Source organism: Nematolebias whitei, chromosome 11 (assembly GCF_014905685.2).
Source record: "Nematolebias whitei isolate Nwh7 chromosome 11, NemWhi1, whole genome shotgun sequence".
In the NCBI taxonomy this organism is placed as follows: domain Eukaryota; kingdom Metazoa; phylum Chordata; class Actinopteri; order Cyprinodontiformes; family Rivulidae; genus Nematolebias; species Nematolebias whitei.
Window position 1 is genome coordinate 31,310,136 of NC_056508.1, and position 19,856 is coordinate 31,329,991.

The window sequence follows — 19,856 nt, forward strand, 5'->3', positions numbered from 1 at the left end:
GATCAAAAATGTTTTCCTTTTTTTATAGAAATGACAAGACATGAGCAGGAAAGGGCTGTTCAGTGGTTTCCTGACCTTTTCCTAATTTTCCTCTCAAGCAGTCTCTACCATTTCCCCTCATTAGACACCGCAGCCATTGGAGTGTGGAGCTCGTGTGAGGTGAGGTTCAGGAGGATGTCATAGTCCACTGCTGAATGGGTTCTGTGCTAATTACTCAGTGCATGTGTGTGTGGTCGATAGAAGTCAAGGCTATTGATTATTTTAATCCTCCTATTTGTGAGTCTGTGATCCTCGTGGCTCTGCATCCGACAGGGGAATCACTAATGGGCCTCGGCACAGCCCGTCTCAGCCCTCTCCCCGTCCAATTAACTTTCAGCTGGAGTCTGCCAGAAGAGAGCCGTGCGCTGAGGCCCCAGCACAGCGCAGCTTCATCCCTCTTCTGCTCAGAAGCAACAGATTCACCAAATCCGTTACTTCTGCAGTGACACCAGCTCTCTCCTCTAATTAGGTACTTTTAGTCAAGAATGTAAGGCATATTCAACATTCCTTCTGTTTTTAACACAGAGAGTGACTTGATTCAGAAAAACGACAAATGCTTGATTGTTTTATAAGAACTGGCTCATATTTTGAAATTACAAATTTAGTGTATCAGTAGTTTTATGACTGGTGTAGAGATTGAGTCGTAAACGATACTGACATATCTAACGTTTCATAAAAAAACTATTCAGGTTATTCATAAACTCACTGTAAACAACCAAAGGGGGGAAACAACAATGTAAATTTCTTTACATCGTTTAGAATTGTTCTTGTTTCCTTAAATGCAAAATAATGTCTTAATCATGTGAATATCTCTGCCTCAAAAATATTTTAAGGGCTTTTTTTTTTCCAATACAATTTATTGATAATCTGCAAATCATTCAATAATTAATTGATCATTGTAATCCTATTAAAACTTTTATTTGCTGAGAAATGTGGCAAATGTTTGGACACAAACGTTTCTTTCCAGGTTTATTGTTTCACATTGGGCTGACTTGATCATACGGGCTATGAGGATGAGCGAGGAGACCAGCGGGACATCCAAAATCAATATAAAAATATTAAACCGAATACTAATAATACTTAGATTTAAAGGAAAAATAGCTTGGATGGTGTTAAAGGTGTGCTTATTCCACCTTATATAACACCGAACCACTCTATTTGTAAAACTCTTCTAGTGATGTCACCTTTAAAACTCATATATTACCTGTGTTTTAGTAAATCCAGTGTGTTTTATGAGGTCTGTGTTGCTGCAGCAATGTTTGGATCATACTGGGCTGTAAGACGTATTGAAAATCCATTTTGCAGCAGCCGGTGGTGCGGTCGCTTCGATCTCTGCTGTAAGTTCATGTAACCGTGCCATATATCTAATTCACAAGTCTGTCCGAGTGGTCATTTCAAATAAAACCCAACACGCCGTCTGTTTTAGCAGTTGAGCTTATACTCTGCCCTGGCCTTGATACGTGGAAACAATTTGCAAGGAAACCGACAAAGTGACAAGGTTGATAAGGATGTTTTAATAGCAGTTGGTCACGCAACCTTTTCAATATACCAGGTAGTTTGTTTCAAAGTTAATAAGTTTACACATGATGGTACTTTGATAGGGCTTCTTTAAAAAAAAAATGCATACAGGGCATTTTAAATTTCAAGTAAAGTGACTGATGTTCTATATACAACACCGAATGAAAGTAAAACACTTAAACCTGACTTCATCACCATCATTTTCTGACATGTTTATAAGTTTATCATCCACTCACACAACTTTCTCACCGGAAAACACGTTTAGAAGTCTCACCTTATAGTTTTTTCCAGTTTTGAGTCTTTTTGTTAAATGTGTGAGAATGAAAACAAAGGAGAATATAATTTGTGTATTTATTCCAATTTTGACCAAAGACAGACTCAATCACAACAATGATTTCATCATATTTACTTTAAATTGTAATACTTTCCCATATTTGTAAAACAAAGGCAGACCATTCAATTGGAGACATTAAGAGTAAAGTGGACAAAAAAAAAAGAGTGCATTCTAGCATTTTGCTTTCAATTGAAGACACCTTTGATACCATTATTGCATTTTAACGATCAAACTTAGGGTCTTTTTGTATTTTTAGTCTATATTTTAATACAGAATGCATTATAATATTCGAGATATTTCATAGCCTCAGTATGAAATCGTTATTTGCATCTATATTGTACGCTACATATTCTGGCATTCATGTTTGTACACTAAAAGATACCAACAAATGCAACTGCTGATTTCATACAGGTAATTTGGTTCACACCTCATGTTTATTCAATCCTTTGAAACAATCTTGTGGTATCTCTGTGCAAATGTGTGTGTGTGAGTGTGTTTGCTTGAATGCATGCATGTGTGTCCATGTTATGTGCATTCATTTGCATACTGTACATATCTGTTGGAGTGTCACTTTGTGTGTTTGTATGTTGTTGTTTTGTTCCTCACTCTTTGCAAATTCAAATCAGTCTGGGTAGATGAGGAAGCCGGAGAAGGTGCTGTACTTGTTCTGGTTTCCTCCGTGGACCTTCCCTCCATCCAGCTGCACGCACACCTCGTCACCTACGTCCAAATGCAGGATGACGCTGTTAGAGGCGTAGTCGTAATTCTGATCTGCATCCTGAGCGATGGCGCTTGCTCTCACCTGTTCGAGCACACGTGCATTCACAATTAGAACAAAATTACACACGTGCAAACAAAAACACATCACTTTTTTCTCCTATCGACCGGATTAAAACCAATTATGTCAGATGAAACACTCGACATCACAAACTTAACTGACACTTAAGCTGATTGATAAGATGACCTCTGACCTCACAGATGAGCACGATCTCTCCATCTCTCATTGATCAGCTGTGGATGGGTTAAGACTTGAGGATGGAAGTCTGAATGGGTTGTAGAGATAAGCTCGCTCACTGGGGACAACAGGCTGTCTACTGGGAAACGAGTTCAGCCAATAAACATCACTATCCACGTCAACGATTGACCTGTTGCTTCTGATGCGGAGCCATTCGATATGCATGATACTGAGCGGGGTAGACAGTTTCACATTTGCATGCTTTGTGCGAGTCTGCGCTCATTGACCCAGCAGCAGTGGATTTTTACTTGTTTGTTAACACATTTAATTGGGTTTACTCAGTGTGGATCTATGCAGGCCTGCACGGAGTTTCTGTTCTACAAGGAACAGGATTTGTCCATGTATAAAAAGAAACATGTCAAAGCTTTTGAAATTGCTTAAAATATGAAAGTCTTTATTTTTCGATGGGTTAATCGAAGTTGGATGTGTCAAATGCTTTAAGGGGGGAAAAAAAGTAAAGTAAAGCATAAATAGGATGTATCAATAATTGTGGTGTAGCAGCTCCAGTCATCAGACATGTGTCAGCCATCAGTGGCCTTGTGTCTGGCTTTGTGTCCATCCATGCTGGGAGCACTCAATCTATGTCAGCACCCAGACAAGCGACGCACATCTCCATGACAGCCACAGAATATGATCTGCAATTCAACTACCATCATGTCACTCCCATCACTGGGACCCCTTTCTCCCCAACAAACACACATCAATTTGAAAATAGACCGTCACCGAGCAGCAGAGCCTGAATTACTCTCAACTACAAAAAATAAATAGATATGTGTTTTTTTCCCGCTTCACCAATCTACTTTGTCCTCGTCTAGACACATTGCTCGCTATTTATCAACCCTGAAGTTGTGTTTTTATTGCCTGAACATAATCTGTGGGTGTCATGAAATAAAATTCAGCAGCAACCTGTCCATTTTGAACCGGACCGATTAGGGGAGCTGAGAAATAAATCTGACAGCTCAACAGATGCCCAGCTGCTATTACTCCAGACCAACGATGTGTGTCCAGTTTGGTGTTTCACTTTATTCAACAGGCACATGTTTAAGTTCAGATAATCAGGCACTATTTATTCAAATTAGTTCATTCAAAGGCGGCACAGTGGTGCAGTTGGTAGAGCTGCTGCCTCTCAGCGAGAAGGTCGCGAGATTGAATCCTGGCTGGGGAGAAATTCTGGGTGGAGTGTGAATGGTTGTTTGTCTCTATGTGTCCCTGTGATAGACTGGAGACCTGTCCAGGGTGTCCCCTGCCTCTTGCACAGTGATTGCTGCATCTAGATGCTATTGAACCCCATGACCCATAAAGGACAAAGTGAGTAAATGATGGATGGATGTGATGGAGTTCACCCAATTGCAGATTATTTCAGTTTGCTCATTTAAAGTGATTGTTCTGCTCTGATGATGAGACATTGTATGTGAACAATTATCATCTCACCTGTTGTAGATCCCTCTTTGAACAACCTCAGTTTGGTCATTAGTGATCAGTTTTGACTTGTCTGAGTGGAGCCAGGACCAGTGTGTATTGTCTTGAAATGCCACAGCAATTTGCAAGAACATTAAATTGCATATCTTTACTTATTACAAATTATTTATAATTTGCACAGCATCCTGGAGTAAGTTGCAAGCACAGCGAGCAGCAGCTGGCTGTAAAATTTCTTGTACAGCCTGTGATACTTTTCACAGGAAGATCACTGTGTTACTGCCATAGCAGAACTGAAAACAAAGTAAAGCTTTATCAGTTATTATTCTATAGCATATTAGTTAAAAAATATCATAAAATAAGTACATGGTAATTACAGGAAATTCTATATATATTTTGTTTACATTCTAAACTTTTAGCTCTCAAAGGACCATCTCTCAAAGAACAACACCAGTGCATCGCCATCTGTAAAGGTTATATTGTTCTGCTTGACACGAGTAGCGACAGCCACTATCACATTTGCATCTTTGGCTGCTTCTGACAGCGATGCTGTTGTTGCAACTTGTTATCGACGGCACAGCGTGTGTCACCCTGCTCATTATTTTGACTGAACTGGAAGAAAATATGGGAAGACCCTCACCCCCTCAAGCCTGTCAGACATTAATGATCTTAGAAGTGCTGGGCAAAAAAAACCCCATCAAATACTACGCATTTATTGTTATTTTGGATTTGATAGATGAAATGATGGTTTAGCTGATGTTCTTGGGGCCGAAAGATTAACGCTACATCTATTAATGCAGACACCAGACAGAGTCACAGGGGAGGCGATGTGGGATTAGGACAGGAAGCCGACAGAGGAGATGGATACTACTAGAAGACAGACTGATCCATGTGAAGCAGGCAGCGTACAGCGCTGATCCTGGAGCTGGAAGAGCTGTGAGCCATGAGGTGGGGGGCCCCCAGGGCTTGCCTGTGGCTATCTCAGCCTTCTGGCTAGCCCCTTTCTTTATTGGGCCTCCAGTAAACACGCAGAGGACCACAGGCAAGAGGAAGGTGAACGAGGAGGGGGGTTTCTCAAAGAGCAGAGTCGTAACACAAAACACTGACAAGGATAGACAAAATAAAGCGAGGGGAAGGGAAAACGAGGGGTCAGAGAGTTGATGAAGGGGGGCAACGAGTAACAAACTGATCAAGTGGGGCTATTTTGTGAGACCAAGGGAGATGCGAGGGTGTAGTATGAAGTTTTGTTTTTATCTGCGGTGCTTTGCTCCACTGGTAATAAAACTGACAGGATTCATTCGCTGTGATATACTGACCTCTTACAGCGGAGACAATAGAAAAGTCGCAGTTAAACTTGCCTAAGGGACACCAGTGCATGGCAGGAGGCTTGGGGAAGTGGTGAGGGGCGACGTTGTGGAAATAGAATATTTATTGAATAGGTTTCCCCTCTTCACTGGGAGCCCAGGGATTACACGACGACAAGCGATTTAGGCACCGAACCGTGTCTGGGATTGCTATTACCTGCCATTCACTATTACAGCATGTGGTCCCCAACACTTGAGGCATATTGTTGTATTTTATTTACATCTCACATGAACTAAAAAAAATAAAAAATTGTCCTGCCTTTCCCAAGTTAATTCTGCGGACACCTTTCTTCTCTGAGGCTAATTTTGTTCCACTTGCAGCATATCTCTGTCTCCTAAACTGAAACAGGTACAGGTCATTACAGCAGGTGATGACATTTTAACATTATCGTGTGAATTAACTTGACCTTTAACTAGGCTATTAAAAGAGCCCGTGACAGGTGAAAAAGCAAGAGAGAGAGAAGAAATGCGCACCAAGAAAGTTTCTATTTGTCTCAGTAGCTTTAAAAATATTTTATATAAGTATATAGATGAGATTTATAGGAACTAAATGACTGGATGAGCAGTTCATGTACCCATTAATGAGGGGGACAGGAGATGTATTACTTCTCTTCATAACTAGAAAAGCATGCCAACTCTACCATACACTGTCTTAAAAACATCTGGTACTAACCTGGAATATTAAGTCATTTCCAAGACATTTATCCATGACAGGACATTAGGAATAGATTAATTAAACCCATTTATTATAGGAAACAAGAAGCGTTTATGATTATTTATTTTCAAGAATGTTTAAATCTATATTGAGTTATCGGGGGTCCTAATGAAACACGTCCATCTATCATTTACCGAAGCTGAGCCTGAGCAGATGACATACATGATGGATAATGCACTCAACAAGAACTGGATGTTACTGTCAGTCAAATCTTCACAAGTCAGTCGCAAACACAAGTTGTGCCCCCTTCAATCACAAATCCCCTGCAACTTGAGAAATATGAGACTGCAGTGATCTGTGAACGTTAGGTCAAGGTGTGAGCAATTAGACTTCACAGGGTGGTGGGGTTAGATATTTGGTCCGTAGAGATCCCAAAGAACATGACTGTCATATACATTTAACAATCCAGGAGACCAAAACAAAATATCACTACTACTTAGAGTTATACAACTAGACATCAATGCACTGATTTATAAGCTGCATCAATCTTAACTTGGTCAAGTGGGAGAAAAAACAAGTTTGGTAAAGATTTTTGTTTTCCTTCTCTTTTTCTGCACGACCTTGATCACACGTCAAGCGTTGATGTGGTGAGTGGGTGTCCATCGGTCATCATGCCTGATCTCATCCTGGCCTTCAACACCAGCCTCCCAGATGCCTCATCTACCAGCCCACTGTCTCCAAACCTCCATTAAGTCATCTATCGTCCTCGGCCCCACCCATGACCATCAGCTCACTCGTCTTGTTCTGCTCTCGCCTTCATTGTCTTGTGGAGGACATCTCGGCACGTCCCCAATGAGTTTATATGCTTGTTTCATTCATTCTCACTGACAAATGAGCTGGCTGACCAAGGCGAGGTGAAAATCACCTGCATAAAATTAAACAGGAACCAGGCATTTTGTGGCTAATTTAAATATTTGTTAAAGAAATATTCAGTGAGGTTTAAACACCTACGGTGATGCTTAAACAGGCGTGGTTCATTCTGTGTTCAGAAATGCAACGTACGAAACACACCACCTGTTTACTAATCCCCAGCTGCTGACCGGCCTCAGGCGGGGTACCTGTCTGCCTCGGGGCTTTGAAAACTCCAAACATGATCATGCAGTCTGCAGGATTTTTCTTTCACCAGCAGCTCTGTTTGGGCAGGTCCCCGTAAAGTGGGCGCTTTGTTTAACGGAATTGTTTAACGGAGCTGCCTGACGGGCGTCAGATGGACCTCGGTGACGTTAGATAATTGAGCTGAGTGAAAAAATAATTAATGGAGAATCAATGAACAAGCCGGGATGAGGGATAGGAGAGGAAGGTATGGCGGGTGTACAGGGGGATCTAATCTAAGACGGATGAATTATTTAGCAGGCTAAAATGACTGGAATGACAATACAGCACATTAGGTAAGCAGCCTTAAACACATCTTTGTGATTTCTTAAAAATGTGGAAAGAAGAACTTATTTTAGGTCTCAAAATTGACTTTTGATCAGATTTAATAAGTGTGAATTGTCCTTGGTCTGAGCAGAATGTATTTTCACTTGAGTCCTTGATGAATGAATAAATGTAAAAATCAAGTTGAAGACATTTTCTTTCCTGGAATTGGACTCCTCTGATAAAATCCCTGTGATATTTCCCACCTCTCCACTCCTCTTTCCTCCCAGCAGCCCCTCTATCATTAATTAGTGTCTGGGGAGTGAGGCAGTAGATGAGTGGACTGTCAATATTAAATTCATTATTTCTTTAGCTGAGGTGCAAACTGACTAGTCCACATTCTGACAGACATTTCTCCCGTGCTCTTTTGCACTTCTGTTTAGGTGATAATCAAGCTCTGTGTGTGATACTTACTAATTGGACTGTTCTTTTTGGCACGGCACTGTCTGCATTCTGCCACTTGTCATTTAGCCAAGGCATGTGTGGGAATGTAAATATCTCTGGCTGAAAAAATTAGACTGTATAGCATGAATTCGCCTTAATGAGGACAAGGATTGCCGTTTCATTCTTTGGTTGCCAACCTTCTAAGTGGAATGTGTTCTGACTCTGAAGAGCTCGATGTTGCAGAGGTGAATATGAGTTTATGGCAAAACACATCAACAGTCAGAACAATCTGTTGCATGAGCATGTGTGGCCTTTTCATTCAGACACACCCTCTGCACACCCTCACACATACACACACATTTCTTTTTTACTAACCAGTCCATTCTTCCTCAGGTCTGCCCACATGCTAGTCCCATCACCACCTCTCATTAGAACATGGTAGGTGAAAAAATAGATGCCAGGCAGGGGGCAGGTGAACTTGCCAGTGCTGGGCTCGTAGTAGTTCCCTACATTGGTCACCACATCATCAAATTTCAGTATTTCGTTGCCCTCGTGCTGCTTACGAAGCCCTGCATAGAATGCAATTTTGGGAATGTAGATTGCAGGAGAATAGCCTCCAGGGCCTGGTCCAGGTGGCCCCTGCGGCCCAGCTTTGCCTGGCTCTCCAGGGGGTCCCCGCTCTCCTGGAGGGCCAGGGATCCCCGGAGGTCCTCGTAGTCCAGGCTTCATCCTCTTTCCAGTGTAATCCTGCGGGGGTGGGGACACAGCTGTCAGCTCTTGACCTGGCTGTGAAGTAGCGTAGGGGTCGCACACCATCCTGCAGCTTCCAAGCATCTCATAATGGCTCCCCGTACTTCCAGTGGTGCCCCCTTTGGTTGTGTGGACCAGCAGGGGAATGGCCACCAACAGTATTAGAACCATGGCCACACCAACAGCAGCCACTATAACACGTTTCCTGCGGCTGAGCCGTGAAGCGGCCAGCGTGAGGAAGTCCTCTTCCCCCTTAGCTGGAATAGTGCCGGCCACGATGGAGCCTTTCTGAGAATCAGCTTGAAATGAAAAGGGTTTGAAAGGATAAGAAAAGGATTGGGGGGTGTGTGTGGGGGGGGGGGGGGGGGGGTCAGTGTGCTGCTTGGTCGAGTATGTTGAAGAAGCAAAATGGCTGAAGGCCAGAAAAGAAACAACAGTATAGAAGAAAATCCAACAGTAATTAAGAAAATATTTATAAGACTTTTAGAAAAGGGTCCATGTGACTTGAAAAATTAGCAAAAAATTGACTTGGGTTTACAGGAACACGCTGGAAAACATATTTGTGTTAAAGTCCTTCGGTTTTTAAAAATGTCCGAATCGAAACCAAAACTGGCACAAAAACAGTTTTTTCCCCAATTCAACTTGAAGAACAGAGAGGAGGTTTTCTTTGTTGTGTTCAATAAAGTTCAAATTAATTGATTTTAAAGGGAAAAAAAAGAGTCTCTTAAAGTCCAACACAGCAACACATCATGTGGAAGTCTCACTTAATGCCATGCTGACTGGAATGGAACAAGTTCCTCATTGGTTTCTTTTCTCTGATGATCATCTGAGAACCCCTCACTCTTTTCAGGAATTCAACTATTTTTCCCAACTTGGCTGAGCTGATTCCTCCTCTGCCTTTATCTGGATGTGGGAAGAGAAGAGTGGAGACACTTAATAACTGATACAATTTAGTTTGAATAAAATCACCATTTATTTCATATGTAATTCAAACACAAAGGTCAAAATTTAAAATCGATTTTTTTGAACAGTTTTTTTATGCGTAAAGTGAAATTATGAATTAGCTATCTGATTTTACGAACGATCTTTTTTTTTAGTTCAATTTATTTGTAACCTGCAATAAAACATTGAAGAACTTACCTTGTGTGTCTAAAATCCAACAAGAATCAAAGTGTTGCGCGTCAGTCTCCACCGTGTCGTCCTAAAATGAACAAAGTACTCGGAACTGCCGGAGTGCCAATTTGGGGAGCTGGAAAAGCCGCTGGATGCGCACGAGCTTCCAGGAAAGTAATACGACTTTCTTAATAAAAAGGTGATTTCCCTCCACTTTTTCTTATTTTTTTCAGAGGACAATTAGTAACGTCTGATTAATTTAATCCGAGAAATAAAAATAAAAAAAACACTTTTTGATGCGGCTCCAGATGAGGAGCGCGCGCGCGCGGCAGTGTGACGCTCCACTCTGTGTCTGCGTTCCGACGCGTTTGGTCCACGATCAGTCCCAGTCTGCACCTGTTAGATCTCTCCTCCCCAACCCCTTCCCCCTGCCTCTGCCTCTCTCTGTTACATCTGCATCTATGATCTTATTCCTCTTCTATTTTCCAGTCACAATTATACTTTAGATTTACAGATAACTCCATCTATCAGCTTAACTTTTATTTTTTTGTAGTGTTGTTTGAGTGATCTTTTTATTTCTAATTGCACTGATGCCTCCCATCTGTATGCTGCGATCAGGCCATTCACCTGTTGTTAGGAGCAAACTCTGCATGCAAAATGTTTGAAACTGTGCTGCAATACGAAGGCGGATGTTTTCATCTTCTCTGTGTCAGAAAAGGGAAGACATTGGGGGAAGGGGGGTTGACTGAGCTAAAGCTGCCTTGGTGTGGTGTGAGGAATGGAGAGGAGAGGCTAAATGGTCCCCAGATCATTGTCTGTGTTTGTGACTCGCATCCCACAGCTATACAGCCTCATTAGTGAGACACCCTGCCCCAGACATTGTGCTGCTCTTTTTTCTCTTTACCTAAAAAAACCCCAAACCTTACATATACAGTGCCTGCACACTAGTGTAAATAAACATACGTGCACCCAAATGTATCTGGCACACACAGGCAAAGAGTTTCCACACCATTATTTGTGCAAGGCCATTCATTTTTCACACCACGTGGATTCACGTTTAAACTAAAATCAAATTCTCTCATCACTGTGATTTTTATATGGTTGTTTCAATATTAGCTGAAGGGATAGTTCAGGGTGGGATTAACGTCAAAGGTTATGAACAATTAATATCTTACCTGTTGTAGACAGTTCTTTGAGCAACTATTTCTGAGAAACTTATTTTCACTTGTGAGGAGCTAACAGCGAGCAAGGCGGAGCCCACCATGTTTTACTGTGGTCAAAAGTGTATTACCGTATTGCAACAACTCCAAGCTAATGTAGGTTTTGCAAACACTTCCAAAATACTTTTGGGCCATTTTCAGTTTCATCATCAAGTTTTTACATTGATTTATTTTTAGGGGTTTTGCAAATGCACATAGTTGCAACAACAGCTAGCAGCAGCTTGGGGCACTTCTATACTATAACAGAAAAATCATAGTATTTTTTTTTTCAGTCGTCAAATAAAATTGACAGCAATATATCATATTTTCCGGTGTATAAGTCACTGTTTTTTTTCATAGATTTGTCATTCCTGTGATTTATACACCAAAGTGACTTATATACGTTTTTTCCATATTCATAACACAATTTTTGACTGACACTTTAAATTTCTAACTGCAACAGCAAGTCCTCCCGTGTGTGCTTGCTTCACTCAGCTGGTGCAGGCGGAGGAACGCTGGAAAACTAGCGGCTCCGGCCACAATGGATGGATGGAGTGATGGCACTGCACCACCTATGCGAAATGAAGCTGTTTTGACCAGTAGATAAATGCATAATAAACGCGACGGATCAGCGGTGATGCATAATAAATGCAACTTATAAGCCAAAGTGACTTATGTATGTTTTTTCCTCTTCCTGATGCTTTTTTTTACTGATACGACTTGTACTCCGGAGCGACTATTATGCCAGAAAATACGGTATATGTTTATGAAATATCACTTACATGAATTGCTTTAAACGTTTTGAGACTAGAGACATTTTTAAATGGCACCATTGCACTTTGGACTTGATCCTGCTTGGTCCAGTCGTGAGCTCGTCAGTTTGGTTCATAAAACGATAACAGGTATGTTTTAAATAGTTTGTTGAGTCATCATTTCTCAACTCAGCTGTGTATTTTGAATCAACATAACCAAAAACTAAGTATTTAAATATCTTCATTTTAAAACGTATTTGTTTAGAACCTCATTTGTTCTCATCTAATATTCAGTTTGTGCATGGACCGGAGGTGCAAACACAACAAACATTTTTAGCTTTTTAAAACATTTGATGTAGCGTCGACTGGGCCTAATGCTTATCTTACATTGTGTCATCTTTGGTTGTCATGACACACTGTTACAGGCAATGATTCTAACTCTTGATTTGAACCTGTGTTACACTGTGATGTAAGATATAACAGATGACTTTACAACTTTTTAGCTTAGAAAAATTGAATATGTTACAGAGATATCATTCAAACAATAAAAGGAAAGTAAGAGCAAATGTTAATTCTTATAAGATTCATACAATAATTAAAGAGGGAGGAGTGTGGGGAAAAAAAAGGTGGCCATCCATGAACAGGTTCATAATTCATCATGTACCAGTTTAGATCTTACATTTACAAAGCATTGCTCATACATGATGGTTTTACCTTGTCAAGTGTTAATTACAAATGTTTTTTGCTCATCACTGATCACGTTGGATTTCAAGGACCTTGCAAAGTAAGATTTTCATTGCCAGCTGTAACCACTGTGTTTCTGCTTATGACATTAAACTTCTTGAATCGTAGGAGAGTATTTCTTAAGTGCCTTGTGTCACCTGTCTGACAGACACATGGTAGCATGAGAAGTCTCCATTCATTCATCTAGCCATTAGCTTTACCCACTGTTTTGTTTCTGGACTGCAGGAGTTACTGGTGCCCATATCAGTCACTGTGCGAGAGGCGGGAGACACCCTGGACAAGTCGCAAATCCATCAATGGGACACATAGAGACAAACGAGACAACCATACAAGGTCAAGGTCTTTATTGTCATTCGCATCTCATGTGGTACATGTGGTGGAACAAAATTGTGTACACAGGGTCCCAGTTACATCCTACAAAAGTATAAATTGTAAAAGAAAAACAGCAAAAAGTTCTAAGATATGAACTAAGAAATACGCTAAACACTTAGTGCAGAAACAATATGCCGAACAACAGCAGCATACACACTCCTTTTTACACCTATAGGGACAATTTAAAGTTACCAATCAGCCTAACATGCATGTTTTTGGTCTGTGGGAGGAAACCAGAGTATCCAGAGAAACAAACATGCATTATTATTATTAGTTTATTTGACAGGGACAATGCACACAAACATAGAACAGAACAAGTCTGTGACTGACGCGTTGCACTAAGAGTGTATAGCTATAGCTAATTAGCAACTCCAGTCCCTTGCATGCATGGAGAGAACATGCAAACTTCACTCAGAAAGGTCCCTGCTGAGATTTGATCCGCCATCCTTGTTGCTGAGAGGCAGTAGCTCTACCAACTGAGCCACTATGCCCAGTATGAATGAATCACTTTTCATCAACCACCAATTCTTCCACCTTTCGCTCCTCTGTTATCATGGCTGTTGCTCCGGTAATGTTGGAATCGTCCACTCTCATCCCACCAGATAGGTGGAGGTAGATAATAACAAGGTTTTTAGTTGGCTATCCAAAGAATCGGAATCAAAATCAACCTTTATTGTCATTGTACAGAAACACAACAAAATTACATTTCAGTACAGCCATCCAAAGAAAACAACATGGGTAGATGGGGATGCCAGAGATAAGAACGGGGTTTTGGATTTGTGCACGACACCACAGACAAGGAACAGTTAAATTTATTTATTATTAAATTGCTGCTGGTGGAGGTCTGGCTTCGGGCACAGGTCCGATCTTCACAGTTGAGAACAAGGAGCAATCCTTTTGTTGTTTGCAGAGGATGACATCAAAAGCTGTGAGCAGGCAGAAGCAGAGAGCGGCAAGGTAGAGTACTGGTTTAGGGGTTGTCCATGGGCGAAGCCCAGAATGGCAGGCTTGGGTCGAGAACCGTTGGTCAGAGATCAGAATCCAAATCCAGAGGATGATTCAAAAGGCTAAGTCATGGTAATCATAAGATGGGTCGGTACCGTGGTCAGTCAGAGTCCAGAACAGGCAAGGGCAATGCAAGGAAATCAGAAGACAGGTGTGGGGTCAAATCAGGAGAGACTGGCAAAGCTATGGCATGAACACTGGAGATCTACTAACACTCTGGATTTTGATAATCTGGCACCAAGGAAGTGAAAGACAAGGGCTTAAATAGTGAGCTGAACAGGTGCATGGAATGAGAGCTGATTGCTGTGGGGGTGTGGTGGTGAGAGGTGGCAGGATCAGAGAATGAAGCATGAGAAACAAAACATGGAGTGATCAGAGGCAGGGAAAAGCTGTGCTGTGGCATGAGGGGGCAAAAACCATGGCAGGTGGGGGCAGAAACGTGACAGCCTGAGGCTGCAGCCTCATGGGAAGTGCTGCCCTTTTTGTTTAGATAAGGAAAAGGGAAAACATGAGGAAAGAGGAGTATAAAAAAATCATATCTCACACTGTGTCCTGTAACTCTAAATTGTCCCTAGGTGTGAGTGAGAGAGTGAATGGTTGTTTGTCTGTCTCTATGTGGCCCTGTGATGGACTTGCGACCTGTCCAGGGTGTACCCCGCCCCTCGCACAGTGATTGCTGGACATGGGCACCAGCGACCCCCATGACCCAAAATGGAATAAACGGGTAAAGATAATGGATGGATGGATGGATGGATGGATGGATGGACACTGTGTCCTTGACGGGACACAGTGTGAGGTTGCAAAAAAAAAAAAAACTCAGCACAAGAAAAAGCAACATACTGGTGACATAAAGACATATGCATGCGCAGTGGGTGAGGGAGGCCAGCGAAGACGGTGAATTTAAAGGTTCACAGGACAACGAGCAGAGCAGGAGGAAAAAGTGTTCGCCATCACCGAGAGCAAGAAGGAAAAACAGATGGGTTGGATTTAGGCAAAATGTGAGGTGGAAGGTTTTACAAAGGTTAGGTTGTGTGGGAAAAGTTAGAGTGCAGTGGGGGGTAAAAATGCTGTGTCAGTCCCAGTTTGCAAATTAGTCAGTTTGTCCCACTCAAACAGTACACAGAAGTCCCAAACAGCACAGGGCAGATAATCACTAACACCACTCAAAGCCAAAAACCTCAGGATTGGATTTTTATAGCTTGTTAAAATATTACTGAGGTGATTAATATTGAAATATGCGTATGTCTTTCAGCTGTCTGTCTCCCTTTCTCCCCATCCTCTTCTTGATTCGTTCCCTGTTGTAGACTAAAATTTCAATATTCTGCATCACGGTGATAAAATATGTTTTTTCTTTCTAATTCAGTGCAACTGGGTTATCATGTTGCTTGCTCTGACTTCAGTGTGACTCATAGACTCAACTGTTGATATAGCAAAAGGGACAATAGGAGAATCAGCTTCAGTTTGAGTTATTAGTTTATTTAATATTTCCTCTTATGAGTTATAATACACCAGGAATAAATCTCATTCTTTGTGCACACACCTGCAAAATTTAGGCTCTCCATTTTCTTTCCTCTCTTTTGTGTTAACAGGCACGAGAGAAGCAGACTCTTATTTATGGCCTCATAACTCAAGGTGTATTTCTCTCCTGCTTTGGCTGCTTTGGCTGCATGTTCTTGTGAAGTCGCATCAGGTCTTCAGTTTATCCATTCGCAGCAAGTTTTAAACAGCTTCTTAATAAAGCAAAGCACAAGAAGGTCTCAGTAAACGTTTGAAGTTAATCAGCTGCGTCACTAATGTGGTTTGTTTGACATACAGTGTTAAATGTTGGGACTGAGACAGAATAACTCAGATCACATCAGTATCTGGAGTTCAACCCACACACAGACAGCACTGGTGCTGAAATGGAAGATGCATTTTGTCCACAAGTTGCTGCCTAAGGGGCTGTTAGTGTTAAATTATTATTTTTATATATGAATGTTTCTGTTCAGTGTCCTGAAATGACTTCTGTTGTGACTTGGCGCTATATAAATAAACTGAATTGAATGGAATTTACTTTTCCGTTAGAACTCCTTTCATGTTTTTTCTACACTATCGCTGACAAGAATCCAGCTGCCAAGCTCCCATTTTAAATCAAACTATCATTATCTGGTTACAGCAGTCTTTATGGATATCAAATGTGTTCTGTGACTTTTTTATACAGCAGGAAGTGCAGCATGAATGTCATGCTTCACATGGTTTAACATGTATGTGGATTCACATGTGTAAAGATTGTTTTTAGCTGCTAGACCACTGGAAAATTCTAGAATTAGCATTCTAGTTCTAGAATTGCACCACTCAAGGTGGCTGCATGTTGGAGTAGCTTTGTTACTTTCATTCTGAGATTTTGCTTTTGGAAACTTTAATTCCTCTTTTTCTGTATGTATATCACTTTTTGGGGGATGATTGTTTTCTCTGGTATGGATGCTGCGTAGCTGGAAGGATGTTTACTGAACCTTTTTTACTTTTGGACATTTATTTTGATGTGTAACCATGACAACAAGGCACTTTTTACAACTAGGAGCAACTGATTAACATCTCAAAAGCTCAAATAATATCTTGACTACAGCCCCAAATATCAAATGATTTGAAAAAGAGGCTCTGTGGATGCATTCCCATCTACCTGCCTGCTGTGCTTGAGTGCTTGACCACTGAGATCTTAAGATATCCTAAGGAGATATTTTTACTGGCAAGAAACATGGCTCATGACAGCAGAAGGACCGGGATCGCCCCCCGGCACCTGCAGCTGACTGTCCGTGGCGAAGAGGCGCTCGGCAGGCTGCTGGAAGGAGTGGCCATCGCTCTGGGAGGAGTTCTGCTCAGCATTCGGGCGGTCTTGCAGCCCGGGGGAACAGAGAGGTCAGCTGAGTCTGGGTGGACGGATTGGACAGCATCTGCGGCCAGTTTCTTCGGATCCACTGTGGGGCGAACCTTTACAAGAGATCCATCCTGCCTACAGCCATCAGTATCTATAACATCTCTTAATGAAATGAGGATAATGAGTTACAACAATATTTAATTTCCCTTTGGGATTAATAAAGTATTTTTGAATTGAATTGAATTGAAAAGAAAGTGAGACAACACTATTGAGAATGACACTCTAGGTCTCAATGATAATTGAAGAATAAGATGATTTTTCTAAGAAAAGAAGCAAAAGTCTTGCCTCAAATTAATGTATTTTAGGGATAAATTAAGCAGTTCTAGTTCATATATCACATTGTTTCCCTGCTCTAAAGGGAAATGCATGATTCACACTTGCTTTGTGTATTGTATTTGAGTACAGACTTTTAAGCAGAGTACACAGGTTATAGATGTGTCTACATCCTGGTGCTGTGCTGTTTCATTAAACTCTGATTATGGGGCCTGATGCAGAATGACAGCATGCAGATTGAGTTGCACAGCCACTCTAATTCTCTCTATTAATAATAACCCTCCACACTGCTGTCCTAAACCACATTTATTAATCACAATTTGTCATCTGTCCGATGCTTCACCGTCTCTTTCTCCCTTCCTCTCACCTCCCAAAGTTTTTTTATGTTCTCCTCCCTCCCTCCCTCCCTCCCTCCCTCCCAGCAGGACCAGTTATCCTCTGCACCTCTCCACCTCCACCTTCCTTCAACCTCAGCATAAGCTCTGTTCGCCTTCGGTCCAGAAACATGGCCCAGCATACAGAGAGCAAAGATGTTCTATCTCTCCTCACTAACACACGCTCTCCCACTCACTTCACCTGGAAGGAGTGAGATTAATCAAAAGCTCTCCAGCTTTAATATGCCAAAATAACCATTAATGGCTCAGATTGTGTGGACTGTTTTGGTAACAATGTGCCTATTATAATAAATGACGCTGAAACAAACCTTTATTTTCTATAGTGGAATAGTTGGGATGCAAACCTTCTCCAGTGCATTGCATCATTATAGGCATGCTCCAGCATCCACTGAGGGAGCATTCAGTGGCCTTTTGGAACACATTGATTCCTTCCACTATTAATCCAAGCCATCTGGAATTTCTATGAACACAAACGCTGGCATTTAATCGATGTTCATGCTGGGATATGCACAATGTATCATTGCATTTGTGAGAAAATATCCTCATGGCTAAAATCACATTTCTGCTCATGTCTCATCCAAATGACCCTTGACCCAATAATTAAAGATGATTTATGAGTCAGCTTGATCTTGCTGTGCGGGTCCAACTTTCGGTCAACGTCACTGCTCATTATGTTTTATCGCCCGCCGCTAAAGGTTAAGGCAGAGCAATAATGTTTTTGCCTGGGTGTCTGCGCATAGGTGTGTGTTTGTCTGAAGCAGTGGCAAAATAATTTACAAATCAATAACCACTGAACAGATTTTGATTAAACTTTCCCAAAAATAATCATTGGATGTACGTCTACAAACAAATTTAATTCTGAGTCATCCAAATTCAAGATGGGTGCCACAACTGATTGACATTAGTTTACATAAAAATTATTATAACTCATCCACAACACAAACTCCAAGCATTAATCTATCATGAGTTAACACTGTTGAATAAGATCTGATTGTGTGATTGGACAAATAAATAGAAATGCCTTTAACTGCAATGCAATCACCCTCCGCCAAACCGCCTTACATTTAACAAGAGTTCCTCTACTGTTTTCTTTGAGCACAACCGGTGTTTGGGGGGAAACAGAGGCGATTTTCATGTGCAAATGTCAGTCAGTCCGCTTGCAGCAATCACAGGCCCGTCTTCTCCAGAGATTGGGGCTTGAGACACAGTCTGAATAATTTAGCAGCTCTGTGCCACGGTGCTTTGGGGTCGCAACCTTCCAAAGTGATGACAGAGAGACGTTTGGCTGACTTCCCCTCCCATTCACTCCCATTACCACTTATTTACCATTCGCGATTCCACACAGACAAAACAAAAGGCCTCGCTGGGGTACAGAAATCATTGACGCTGTAAAAACTGTATCATAAAGCAGAGTGCAACCAAACAATGACATTTTCAGAGCATCCCCAATACAGAGGCAATGATCACCTGCGCTGCTCTGTGAAAGTACCACACGAGGTACACATGCTCACCTAAGCCAGCAGACGCAGACAAAAGAGATGATGGACACTTGCGCAGAGAAAAGGTCGGGAAGGGAGACGCAGCAGGGACAGATGTCAGACTGAAAACCTTACCGATGTAAAGGTGTGGATTAAGATTCAGATAGTGATAGCAAAAACCCACCCAAATCTTCTCTTCCACATGAGGAGAAATTACAGTGATTTTCGAGCTATAACAAGGGAAAGAACAGAGACGAAGAGGACAGCAGTGAAAGAAATTGATCTGTCCTTCCGTACGTTTCCATCATTCTGAGAGAGACGGACCACGCTTGTTCTGACAAGGGTGGTCATCACTCGTCTGCATTGCGGTTCTGACAGCAACATGACGAGGATGAATGGACTGTCTGCCCATCCCAACCAAAACACATGTCGTCAGAGAAAGTAGACATGTACATGCCTGATGTTTTCTTTCAGTCATTCCAGTTTGTTCATGTCCTTAGTTCAATCGTTTCACTTGTTTCCACAATACATTTTGTTTTCCTGGTAGAGCTTATTTCCAAATCTGTATCACTTTTTTTTTACCTGCAGAACTGAAATCCTCTGACAAATGTGACATTTTGTTCTGTGACTTTTTTTTCTTTTTACATATTAGACCCCCCC

General features: G+C 41.5%; 1 protein-coding gene across 1 annotated transcript; it reads right to left on the minus strand.

Moving 5' to 3' along the window:
* Positions 1–2,301: 2,301 nt before the first annotated feature.
* c1ql4a (complement component 1, q subcomponent-like 4) lies at positions 2,302–9,137 on the minus strand. The gene is made up of 2 exons (XM_037684174.1): positions 8,577–9,137; positions 2,302–2,693 (listed from the first exon to the last, which is right to left on the minus strand). Exons 1-2 carry the CDS (start codon positions 9,120–9,122, stop codon positions 2,514–2,516), a joined length of 726 nt encoding a protein of 241 aa, XP_037540102.1. The 5' UTR covers positions 9,123–9,137; the 3' UTR covers positions 2,302–2,513.
* Between the last annotated feature and the right edge of the window lie 10,719 nt (positions 9,138–19,856).

What these genes read in the sequence shown, in the direction of transcription:
- c1ql4a (XM_037684174.1), bottom strand. Translation starts at nt 9,122, where the DNA reads ATGGTTCTAATACTGTTGGTGGCCATTCCCCTGCTGGTCCACACAACC. An exon ending in ACCTGAGGAAGAATGGACTG is followed by an intron (nt 2,694 to 8,576) that starts GTTAGTAAAAAA and finishes GTGCTCGAACAG; the next exon opens with GTGAGAGCAAGCGCCATCGC.